Source organism: Portunus trituberculatus, chromosome 44 (assembly GCF_017591435.1).
Source record: "Portunus trituberculatus isolate SZX2019 chromosome 44, ASM1759143v1, whole genome shotgun sequence".
In the NCBI taxonomy this organism is placed as follows: domain Eukaryota; kingdom Metazoa; phylum Arthropoda; class Malacostraca; order Decapoda; family Portunidae; genus Portunus; species Portunus trituberculatus.
Window position 1 is genome coordinate 16,276,559 of NC_059298.1, and position 12,500 is coordinate 16,289,058.

At 39.7% G+C, this 12,500-nt stretch overlaps 2 protein-coding genes across 4 annotated transcripts in view; both read left to right on the plus strand.

Annotated features, from left to right (window-relative positions):
* Nucleotides 1-2,473, plus strand: part of LOC123519082 (EF-hand domain-containing protein D2 homolog) — a 23,602-nt gene extending 21,129 nt beyond the window's left edge. For both annotated transcript variants that reach the window (XM_045280272.1, XM_045280271.1), the window contains exon 4: nucleotides 1,119-2,473. In XM_045280272.1, the coding sequence (XP_045136207.1) occupies nucleotides 1,119-1,331 (213 nt within the window). In that variant the 3' untranslated portion in view covers nucleotides 1,332-2,473. The remainder of the gene's footprint in view (nucleotides 1-1,118) is intronic.
* Nucleotides 2,474-4,061: 1,588 nt separating this feature from the next.
* Nucleotides 4,062-12,500, plus strand: part of LOC123519081 (V-type proton ATPase 116 kDa subunit a1-like) — a 62,466-nt gene continuing 54,027 nt past the window's right edge. For both annotated transcript variants that reach the window (XM_045280269.1, XM_045280270.1), the window contains exons 1-4: nucleotides 4,062-4,218; nucleotides 9,041-9,171; nucleotides 12,022-12,198; nucleotides 12,320-12,448. In XM_045280269.1, the coding sequence (XP_045136204.1) occupies nucleotides 9,055-9,171; nucleotides 12,022-12,198; nucleotides 12,320-12,448 (423 nt within the window). In that variant the 5' untranslated portion in view covers nucleotides 4,062-4,218; nucleotides 9,041-9,054. The remainder of the gene's footprint in view (nucleotides 4,219-9,040; nucleotides 9,172-12,021; nucleotides 12,199-12,319; nucleotides 12,449-12,500) is intronic.

The following is a 12,500-nucleotide window of genomic DNA, read 5'->3' on the forward strand; positions in this document are numbered from 1 at the left end:
CAGACGTTATCCATAGCCTTTAGTCTCTCCTCATATGTCATCCCTTCAAATTATGAAACCATTCTTGTAGCTATTTTTTGTAGCCTCTCCAATTTCCTTATGTGTTTCTTTTTATGAGGGGTCCACACTACTGCATATTCTAATGTGGGTCTTATTATAGTACTTATCAATTTCTTCATCATTTCTTTGTACATGAAATGCTACTCCAATATTCCTTAGCAAATTATATGTTTCTCTAAAAATTCTATCAATATGGCTTACTGGTTGATTGTGTGTGTGTGTGTGTGTGTGTGTTTCACTGTTTGATCTGCTGCTGCAGTCTCTGACGAGGCAGCCAGACGTTACCCTACGGAACGAGCTCAGAGCTCATTATTTCCGATCTTCGGATAGGCCTGAGACCAGGCACACACCACACACCGGGACAACAAGGTCACAACTCCTCGATTTACATCCCGTACCTACTCACTGCTAGGTGAACAGGGGCTACACGTGAAGGGAGACACACCCAAATATCTCCACCCGGCCGGGGAATCGAACCCCGGTCCTCTGGCTTGTGAAGCCAGCGCTCTAACCACTGAGCTACCAGGTGTGTGTGTGTGTGTGTGTGTGTGTGTGTGTGTGTGTGACACTCTACTAACCCTTGAAAATAATCCGCCCGATTATAAACATTAAGAAAAATAATATTAAAGGCCATATGATTAATGTTAGATTCTCAAAGAATAACATTTGCATCCGAATCATTGCACACACTTTCCGGGCGGTATTGATCCTTAATTATTGTTCTAACATGTGTGCATCCAATTAGGGTTCCAGACGTTTTATTTTTTTATTCATTGATTTATTTATCTTTTTTTCTTACTCGGTACTTTATTATGTTAAAATACTTAGTTGTTAGAACGGAGAATAAATGGTTAGTGGTAACACTGTATTGTATTTAGTAGAGTAGCTGAAAGGCAAGGTGGTAATATTTCATTCTGGGAGAGCACTTCATTTTGATAATGGTGAGGAGGGTGCCGTGCTCCTCTAACATCTGTTTTAAGTCGTAAATTTATTATTTCGATTAGGAATCAAAATTTTAGAGTCCGAGGAAAGCTAATCTGTTGCCTTATCTCGACTAGCTGGTGGTGAAATTGGCGGCCCAAGAGGAAGTGGATGTGGACAACGTGGGAGTTGGCGGCGCCAAGAGGTTCTTCGAAGCCAAGGCGCGCATCTTGGAGGTCGGGGATGCTGCTTACCGCGCCTTCGAAGACAAGAAGAGGGAGGAGGAGGAAAGGAAGAAAAGACAAGAGGAATTTCAGAAGAAAAAGCAACAGTTTCAACCAGCGGCCTAGAGCTCTACACAGACGTGCCAACTTGGCTATCCTTATAGGAAAGGGAAAGCTCAGTTATAGTAGACTTTTAATGTTTTATATAATATAGTATTTTCTTGAGTTAGAGATGAGCAGTATTATACAGAGAAAATGAAGAATAGATCTACAGCATGATGACATGATGAGATAAATAGTCAAGACTCAATGACCCGTTCATCTATCTAAGCAATATTATAACTTTAAGCAAACGGGACACACACACGCACACACACACACACACACACACACACACACACACACACACACACACACACACACACACACACACACACACACACACACACACACACTGTGCTTGATCTTCCGATGATATAGAGCGACCATGCCTTACTAAAATTAGAAATATCATTGTTGAGTCATCACAGTTTTAGAGCGTAAGTCCTAACACACGAGGAACATTTATTAGCTCAATAGAAAAGTTCGTCTCTTAAGTTGTGTTTCCACTGTACGTAGGAAAGTCGGTGGATGTGGATGGTTACTGGAGCGCCATGAGGCAGTACACCAGTAAGAGCTCACCAGGGAAAGCGCAGTGTCTTTCTCTTCACCCTTCCCCCTTTCCTTTGCTGGCCTCCTCTTTCCGGGTGTCAGTATCGGAAGCGTTCTTCTGTATTGTGGTGTTCGTCGTGTTGAATGTTTGGCAGGAATTCTCATAGATATCTTTAATGTTATTTTTAATATATATTTTTTAATCCTTAGGAATGTAGTTTTTAATCATTCCACTTAGATTCATCTGCATATACGTACATATATGTACATACATTATACACACTTGCATCAACTTTCCACAGTAGTTGTATCAGCAAAGTTTGTACTATTTTGGCTGGTTGTATTTTTGTTCTTACTTGCACAGAACTTTGCCAGTGGTCAGCCATCATCATTTTGCCTATGTTCGCAGCGTTTCTTTTTTTAAGTTCTTTTAGCATTGGAGAGTTTGTTCTTAGTACAATAAATGAAAGGAAATTGTGTGTGTTTTGAAAATATTTAGATTTCTAAAAAGAACAAAAAGATGTATCATCAGTTGTCATGAGAGGAATCATGGTTTGTCGATCGTAAAGTGTTATCATTTATGTATTTTGGGAGTTTGTCATAAATGATTCCATCTCGAAAGTGTTTTATTCTACTGTTGTAGAGAACTATGACGGATTACCGCTGGGCGAGGTGTTGCTGTAGAAGAACTGAGGATAAGTGGACAGGGCTCTATTCCCCGGCGATCATGGAGTGGACGTCTCAAGCAAAGGTTATATTTTGCGATGTATTTACTCATTGGAATCACATTACGGCAGTGTTCCAACCCATCTTAAATGCAGCGCTCTTGTCAGATGTAATGTTATGTTACTCGCCGAGGTGTGACGCCTTCTCCTGTCGTACCCACTGGCCCTCTGTTCGCCGGTTTCCCTTTCCTATCATGGGTGACCGCTATAACCAATATAGCTTCGCTTCATAATACATTCAAATTTGTTACACATGTTAGAAAAATACGTTATACAAGATCACATTAAATAGAACATGTTATGATACAATGTGTACAGATGAGTATCACCATGAGTTAAACAGCAGTATACATTACTCATGGCAACAACTCTTTTTCCATACTGAACCATGAAAACAACGCTGAACCACGGTGCAGCTACGAGAGGAGGAAAAAAGAGATGATAATTTAAAGGAAATACAAGCTTACTCCCACGCTGTACATGAGGTAAGAATGGAGTGGAGAGAAGATTATGATACAGCAATTCATACCCTAGCACCCATGATACAAAAAGTTATTGTACCATGCTAGCACCCACCCGCACTCCTTCCTGCAGTGAGAGCTGTCGGAGTGGACGTTATGAGGTAGTCAACAGCGCCGAGAGTGGTCAAAATCTGCGATTTGTACTAAACAAGTATAACGAAATACATTGAAAACTTAATGGGATATTTATATCCAGCACCGGTATAAACATTGATAATTATCCCTAAAAACATTAGAAAATAAGGGAAGTTGCAAAGCCAGCGGGCCTATAGGCCTACATGGTAATTCTGTATGAAACCTTCTTCCGTTATCATTTCCATATTGGAGTACTTTCAAGGTAGGCCTATGCTTTACAGCACCGAGTTTTGGACAGATAATTTAGCGGAGAGTTAACTCGCACACCATTTGATAAACAAACGAAGGAAGAAATGAGTAAAAAAAAGATTGTAAGAAAAACGTCAATGATTAGTATCGTTGTCTGTTACCAAAAGTATACTCGTGGGAGATTAGGGGTGGGGGAAGGAAAAGTTTACATGATTCAGAAGATATGTGAGTAAATAGACTTCGTGAAGATACAGTAATAAATCAGCGTGTGCCAAATATAGATTCACCAGAGAGAGAGAGAGAGAGAGAGAGAGAGAGTCTTTTGTCATTATAACCAGTATTGTTGGTTTTATCACACAAGTGCACTCGTCTCAATGTTAAGGACAGACATCATGTGATAGATTACATTAGTCACGAGTTCACTTCTTATTAGATCCTTATCAAGAGAGAGAGAGAGAGAGAGAGAGAGAGAGAGAGAGAGCACTACAAAAATCTTGCGTAACTGCTGCTGTTCTTATTCCTTGCACCTTTATTTCTGTTCATCTCTCCTTCTTTCTGTCTATCGTATCAATTTACAGAGAGAGAGAGAGAGAGAGAGAGAGAGAGAGAGAGAGAGAGAGCATGCGTGTGAGTGTGACGTCATCTGCCATCACCTCCCAGCAGACTCTGACGTCACAGCCAGCCAGTCACCATCGATTGAGCAGGAGTGTGATGGCTTCCGTGGCCCTGTGTCGCCTCCACTAACTTTACCACCACTTCAGCAGCACGCCACACAGCTGTCTCCACTGCTAGGTATGGGCTGGGCAGCGTGGAGGTGGTGTGGTAGTGGTAGTGAGATAGACAAAAGAGGTGTGGTTAGGAAAATCTGCGTTTTCTCTCCTACCTGTCGTCTGCCTGCTGGTGGTGTTGTGGTGGTGGTGGCAGGTGCGGTGTGAGAGGATTGGGGTGTTATTAAGCTCAGGTGTGTAGTCTTTGGGTCAGGAAAGAAAGAAGGTATGTTGGTTGTGACCATAATGTGATTTGGGGTCAAGGTCGAGTGTTACTTGCACTATCTCTCTCTCTCTCTCTCTCTCTCTCTCTCTCTCTCTCTCTCTCTCTCTCTCTCTCTCAAAGTAAAGCTATGTCCAAATTTCCATATGTTAACAATAGGTTAAATTTGTTCATTCAGTTACTAAGATGCTGCTCACCAAAATTTTATATCAATTATATATATTTATTTGGAGTCCAGTTATCTTTAATAGTCATGTAATGCTCCCTTTGTACTGTTTATGGAGATAGGCTATGGAAAAATGGAGAAACTGATCTGGTGGAATAAACAATTTTAGCTTTGAGAGGCCTTCACTGGGCAGTCCTTGGATTTATCACTCTCAGCTAACTTCCCTTTAGGGAACTGGCAGCTAAGTGGGCCTTTGCTTTTTTTGTTGCCTTTCTCCTATTTTCCCTCTTGCATAAAAAAAGAGACCACAGCAATTTGCACAGTTGGACCATGGCAATCTTGAGATCCCTCGATAATTCAGTTACCTGAATTTTAAGATTTTTTGTATAACTGTCTTATCCATTTGGTCATCATGAAAAGCTGTGGGTTATGTAGCCATCAGACATTTAATGAGTTAGTTGACAGTTTAGCAGTTAGATAGAATGATGCAGAGAAAAATCAATGCAATAAGACCTCATACAGTTGTAGCGACAGGATAGTCAGTCAAGACCAAGCAAAAGTCACTACTTGACTCATGTTTACTGTGAACATCCTGTCAGTGTTCAGTCCCTAGTGACTGCCTCTTCTGGCTAATTTACACCACCTATAGATAGAGAGATTCATCATCTGGAGACAGTTAGGTGAATATGGTGAAATAGATAGGGAGATGTGAGAAATCATTGTGAAAGGCAAGCAGGCTATTTGTTTTTTTACTAAATAAAGAAAGGGAGAAATTTAGAATGTAGATAGAGATTTAAGGAATAGTATTTGACCGATGTTGATGTATAAAGACCTTGACATGGAAAACAAGAGTGAGTAATGCAGAATTTCATAATGAGGACTTCCAGAGTGACAAGATGGAAGGTTGCATGCAATTAGAGTGTGTGGGGGGAGATGTATGCGCATTTATGTAAGCAATATGAATACACCCTACGTGTATTCCTGATCGTTTTGGAGACACGCCCAACATTCTTGATCTCTTCCTCACCTCTAATCCTGCTTATGCTGTCACCCTTTCATCTCTGTTGGGCTCCTCCGATCACAATCTCATTTCTGTATCTTGTCCTATTTCTCCAATCCCTTCACAAGATCCCCCAAAGCGAAGGTGCCTCTGGCATTTTGCCTCTGCCAGCTGGGGGAGACCTGAGGAGGTATTATGGTGATTTTCTCTGGAAAGATTACTGCTTCCGTGTCAGAGACCCATCTCTTTGTGCTGAACGCATAACAAAGGTGATTGTGTCGGGCATGGAGGGGCGTACATTCCTCATTCTTTTTTCTCAACCTAAACCTTCTAAACCTTGGTTTAACTCAGCCTGTTCTCATGCTATACATGATAGAGAGGTCGCCCACAAAAGGTACTTGAGTCTTCCATCTCCTGAATCTCATGCACTTTATATTTCTGCCTGGAATCATGGCAAGTCTGTTCTTCAACTTGCCAAATACTCCTTCATAAATAGAAAATGTAAAAATCTTTCAAACTCAAACTCTCCTCGTGACTTCTGGCATCTAGCCAAAAACATCTCAAATAACTTCACTTCTTCATCTTTCCTTCCTTTATTTCATCCTGATGGCACCACTGCCATCTCTTCTGTCTCTAAAGCTGAACTCTTCTCTCAAACCTTTGCTCACAACTCCACCTTGGACGATTCTGGGCTTGTCCCTCCCTCTCCTCCTCCCTCTGACTATTTCATGTCTACAATTAAAATTCTTCGTAATGATGTTTTCCATGCCCTTGCTGGCCTAAACCCTCAGAAGGCTTATGGACCTGATGGGGTCCCTCCTATTGTTCTCAAAAACTGTGCTTCTGCTTGCACCTTGCCTGGCCAAACTCTTCCAACTTTGTCTATCGACTTCTACCTTTCCTTCCTGCTGGAAGTTTGCCTACATTCAGCCTGTTCCTAAAAAGGGTGACCGTTCTAACCCCTCAAACTACCGTCCTATAGCTTTAATCTCTTGCTTGTCTAAAGTTTTTGAATCTATCCTGAATAGGAAGATTCTCAAACATCTGTCACTTCACAATCTTCTGTCTGATCGCCAGTATGGCTTCCGTCAAGGTCGCTCTACTGGTGATCTTCTGGCTTTCCTTACTGAGTCTTGGTCATCCTCTTTTAGAGATTTCGGTGAAACTTTTGCTGTAGCGTTAGACATATCAAAAGCTTTTGATAGAGTCTGGCATAAAGCTTTGATTTCAAAACTGCCCTCCTACAGCTTCTATCCTTCTCTCTGCAACTTTATCTCAAGCTTCCTTTCCGACCGTTCTATTGCTGCTGTGGTAGACGGCCACTGTTCTTCTCCTAAATCTATTAATAGTGGAGTTCCTCAGGGTTTTGTCCTGTCACCGACTCTCTTTCTATTATTCATTAATGACCTTAACCAAACTTCTTGTCCTATCCACTCCTACGCTGACGATACCACCTTACATCTTTCCATATCCTATCAACAGATCACGCGGGGATGCCACACAACACCTGACTTCTGATCTTTCTAAGATTTCCGATTGGGGCAGAGAAAATCTAGTAGTTTTCAATACCTCAAGAACTCAATTCCTCTATCTATCAACTCAACACAACCTTCCAGACAACTAACCCCTCTTCTTCAATGACATTCAACTGTCTCCCTCTTCCACACTGAATATCCTCGGTCTGTCCTTTGCTCATAATCTTAACTGGAAACTTCATATCTCATCTCTTGCTCAAACAGCTTCTATGAAGTTAGGTGTTGTGAGGTGTCTCTGCCAGTTTTTCTCACCCCTCCAACTGCTTACTCTGTATAAGGGCCTTATCCGTCCCTGTATGGAGTACTCTTCGCATGTTTGGGGGGTTCCAGTCACACAGTTTTACTAGATAGGGTGGAATCAAAAGCTCTTCGTCTCATCAACTCCCTCCTCTGACTAACTGTCTTCAGCCTCTTTCTCACCGCCGAAATGTTGCATCTCTTTCTATCTTTTATCGCTATTTTCATGCTAACTGTTCTACTGATCTTGCTAACTGCATGCCTCCCCTCCTCCTGCGGCCACGCTGCACAAGGCTTTCTTCTTCCTCTCATCCCTTTTCTGTCCAACTCTCTAATGCAAGAGTTAACCAGTACTCTCAATTATTCATCCCTTTCACTGGTAAACTCTGAACTCCCTCCCTGCATCTGTATTTCTGACTTCCTATGACTTGTCTTCTTTTAAGAGGGAGGTATCGAGGCATTTGCTCCAGAATTTTGGCTGATGCTTTTGCACTTTTTGGAGAGCCAGCGCTCAAGTGGGCCTTCTTCTTTAATCCTTTATATTTTTTTGCTTTTGGCTGGCCCTCTTCCCTATGTATAAAAAAAAAAAAAGACTGTAGCATGGTGGAATGGACAAAAAGGAATGTACGAAGATGGGACAACTATATTGAGAGGATGAAAAACGAAGCGTTAATAAAGAGAGTGCATGGGAGAAGTTGAGGTTACTATTAGGAAAGGAAGGTCACTGGTGAGATGGAAGAATGGTGTAAAAGAAATTACATATGTGTGAGACAGTTATTAGAGGCCAAGTGCATCAACAAGCTGGAAGGGAAAGCTTGGATAGGGATAGGGAGAAGTAAAAGCTCCTTTTGCCTTGGCCACTACCTTGGGGATGCTCCTTAAAGGAACAGGGTATCAGATATAGGTAGATGATTGACAGAAGAATCAAGTGAATGTCAAGCATTGAAGGTTAAAAAAAATTCCCTCAGGTTTCATGAAATCACTTGTTGTTCTGAAGGTACTTGTTTTTATTAAGCAACTTGAAAACTGGCTTGACACCATTTTATCTGTTTATAATATTACCAGGTGTCTTGTCTCGTAATGACATCTCTTGGTGTGATTTTATTGCTTTCTGTTTTCTTTTTTTTCTCTTTTTACTTATATCCCTAAAAAATGCATATAACATTTTGCTTCTAATTTATATATATATATATATATATATATATATATATATATATATATATATATATATATATATATATATATATATATTTTTTTTTTTTTTTTTTTTTTTTTTTTTTTTAGAAAAGACAAGAAGGAAAAACTGGGCAGACTGCATATTTCTTGAGTCTGAGTCTTGATTATCACTTCATCAAGTGACATTTATGCTGTTATACTGCCTATGGATGACTCCAGATTTTTTTTTTTTTTTTTTTTTTTTTTTTTTTTTGTAAAAAACTAATACTGTCTCATTGTCAAAATGTACACTGGATATATATATATATATATATATATATATATATATATATATATATATATATATATATATATATATATATAATGTATAATGTATATAATACATCAGCTGTCTCCTTCAGCCTTTTTTTTAAATTTTTTTTTATTTGTTTTTATTTTTTTTTTTTTTTTTTTTTTACAAATGCATGGTACCAGTTGCTTCATTACTTTCATCATTGTTGTATCCCACAGATAACACAGACACCATGGGGTCCCTCTTCCGTAGTGAAGGAATGGCCCTCTGCCAGCTCTTCTTGCAGAGTGAATCTGCTTACACCTGTGTATCAGAACTGGGCGAGTTGGGACTGGTGCAGTTTAGAGATGTAAGTTGTGTATAAACACTTTAATTATAATTGTAATGGCCTTGCTTAATTTCAAATGCCTATTTATGTACGGTTTACAGTCACTCCGGCCCCTAGCTCCACCGGCTCTCAAGTCACTGCAGCCCCTTATCCCAGTAACTATGGCCTACCACCCTAGTCACTCCGGCCTACCACCCTGGTCATTCTGGCCACCAATTATACTTTATAATATAGACAGGATTGTAGTGATAGGCCTTGTCTTTATTAAATAATTATGTAGTAGAGTCTTACATTACACAATTCAATAACTACAATTTAGCCTAATCCACATATGTATGCATGTAAATTGTACATAGAAATGGATAAATAATATTATTGAAAACACAGTAAAATAATTGAATGCATACATCCACTATAAATCACCAAACAAGTCTCACCACTGAATTTCTTCCATATCAATCAAGATGAGAATCAAATGCCATGTCTGCTCCATACACTTCTGAAGAAGTTATGAAATAATGTGAATATAATAACAGAAAAAAGAAAAAAACTATGAGAGATAAGAAAGGAAGGACAGAGGGGAGATTTTTCATTATACAACCACTATACAGTGTTACTGCAAGTAAGGTTTAAATATATAATGGTATTATTCAGTTCTAATAAGATAAATGTTCAATATTTCTATGTGCACGAAAACACATGTAAAGCACTTAAGCATTAGTATTTAATGCTTTATGAGGCATCATGTCGATGCGCGCTTAGGTGCGATTCCCAATAATATGGCCTCAGGGCGTCACTCATGCCATAGACGTCGCTATGGAAAGACGCAGGAAAGCGATGATTAAAGTACACATTTTATTTTGTAGTTTATACCAAATGTCATAGTGCCAAATTGATTGTATATATATTTTATAGCTTGTGTAACATTCTGAAAGTGTTTCATATCATTGAGTAATGTTATTATTAGAGAAATTGAGTGAGAACTTTGTCCACATTTCCTACAGTCAAGTCAATAAAAAACAAACCACCCTGTGAGTCACTAGAGAACCTGCGCGTGGCCATCAGATACAGTATGTCAAAAATGGAAAATAATACTTGGTATACTGATGTACCTGTGGCTTTCGACAGTGAACAATTTGTACAAAACCATGGTTCATTGACCATAAGTTCCCCACGTATCATACGACGGCAATCATCCTGATTAATGCCAGTGTTACAAGTCCAGTGTTGCCACTGGTCACACTCATCACACTTAAAAGTATGCTGGCGTGGACAGACTTCAGCAGAACAAGCAACACACGGAAAGGAAGCCATGGTTAGAATGGACTATATGCAGGGTTTTGCTAAAAAATAGTCATTTTGTGTTTTGAAACCCGAAAAGTATTAGGCATAATAGTGTCGATCCTGAGGTCTGCTGTAGCTCAGGGGCCAATAAAGCAGATTTACTTACTTATGGGCCAAAGTTCAATACCCATTGATCAGGAAGTCACTTTTTTGAAACCCAAAACTATTGAACATGTAATATCGGTCCATGGGGTTGGCTGTAGCTCAGGAGGCAATAAAGCCAAATTACGATCTTATGGACCATCGTTCGATACCCGCTCATGACATGGGTTGAACACAGGAGAGGCCGCAGTGACTGGGGCTGAAAAAACTAAGGTCCGGAGTGACTGGGCCCGAAAAAACTAAGGGCCGGAGTGACTGGGGCTGGAAGAACTAAGGGCTGGAGTGACGTGTTTCGTTTATGTAGATATGTACTCTTAAACTCAGCAACATGTCTTCATTAATTTTCCATCTTACCTTGAAAATATATACTGGCAACCTCCGATTAATGAACGTTCACACAACAAAATTTCACTACAACAAACGTTTCCTTTTACTACCATCTGCTCGTGTAACGAACACCAAACTCACTTTAACGAAATTTTATCCAGGTAATTTTTTCCAAGTTTGAAAGCCCCGCTGTATCATGCAAACCGACAGGCTCTTGAATACATTAGCTCCTCTCGTGGACAAAACATGCACCACTCACTCCCCTACCCTTTCCCGCTCTTAGTTCAAAACAATAACAGTGTCCAGCAGCAGCTCGTCTTCCCTCACTCAACATGCCACCAAAACGCCATGCAATCAGCCCTGCAATGTCACCTAGCATTGCTAAGAAGAACAGGAACTCTCTTACTCTTGAAATGAAGTTGGATATTATTCACAGACACGAGAGGCGAGAAAACTAATAGCATTGCTCGCCACCATGGCTTGACTCAATCTACTGTCTCTACTATTTTCAAATCAGCAGACTGTATTGAGAAGGCTGGTGAGACCATATCTTTCATGCAAGCTAAAAGAACCACCCGAACTCATGACTCTGCAATGGATAAAATGGAAAACTTTTTGGAAATGTGGTACATAAGTTTTGTATGCGGTACAATGATGCGCCATTTGTTTACATTCCACAGGTTGTCGGCTAGCGTCTTTCCCGCTCCACTCTCCCTCCCTTCATAAATTTAAGATCATCAACATTGTAAAGTTACATACATACATTAGTGTACATTATAATAACTTAGTCTTAAATTAATCTGCTTAAATGTTAACTTCGTAATTTTTACTTTCATTGAACCTTGTACTGTACCATGATGCACTTTTGCTTTGTTTACTCTCAGTGGAAGTTCAAGTCAGGGGTCAAACTTGTTATAATTGGTTCACTTAATGAAAATTCACGCAACGAACGTTTTTTTAAGGAATGTAACCCATTCGTTAAGCGGGTGTTGCCTGTAAAGGGATTTTTTAGAATATCTTAACATTTTCAGTTCACAGGTGACAGTTTTCATAATACCCAATCTGACTACCATAACCTGATCAACACTTTTCCTACAGCTCAATCCTGATGTTAATGCTTTTCAACGCAAGTTTGTAAATGAAGTACGGCGTTGCGATGAAATGGAAAGGAAACTCAGGTATCTGGAGAGGGAAATCCGTAAAGATGGCATTCCAGTCTTGGATACTGGAGAAAATCCAGAAGCACCCATGCCTCGGGAGATGATTGATTTAGAGGTTAGTATAATCGTCAATTTGATTTCATCATAGAGAAGAATTTTTTTGTATTGATCATTCATTTGTAATGCAAATAGATTACTTTTATTGGGAGATGATTCAAGTACTTACATTTTCTCAGGTAAAGTTTGAAAAGTTAGAAAATGAACTGAAGGAAGTGAACAGTAATGCAGAGACCCTGAAAAGAAACTATCTTGAGTTAACTGAATTGAAGCACATCCTCAAGAAAACTCAAGTCTTCTTTGATGAGGTATGTATTGTGCCTTTATATTAGTGTAAATGATGGTTAGCAAAGTTCTGTG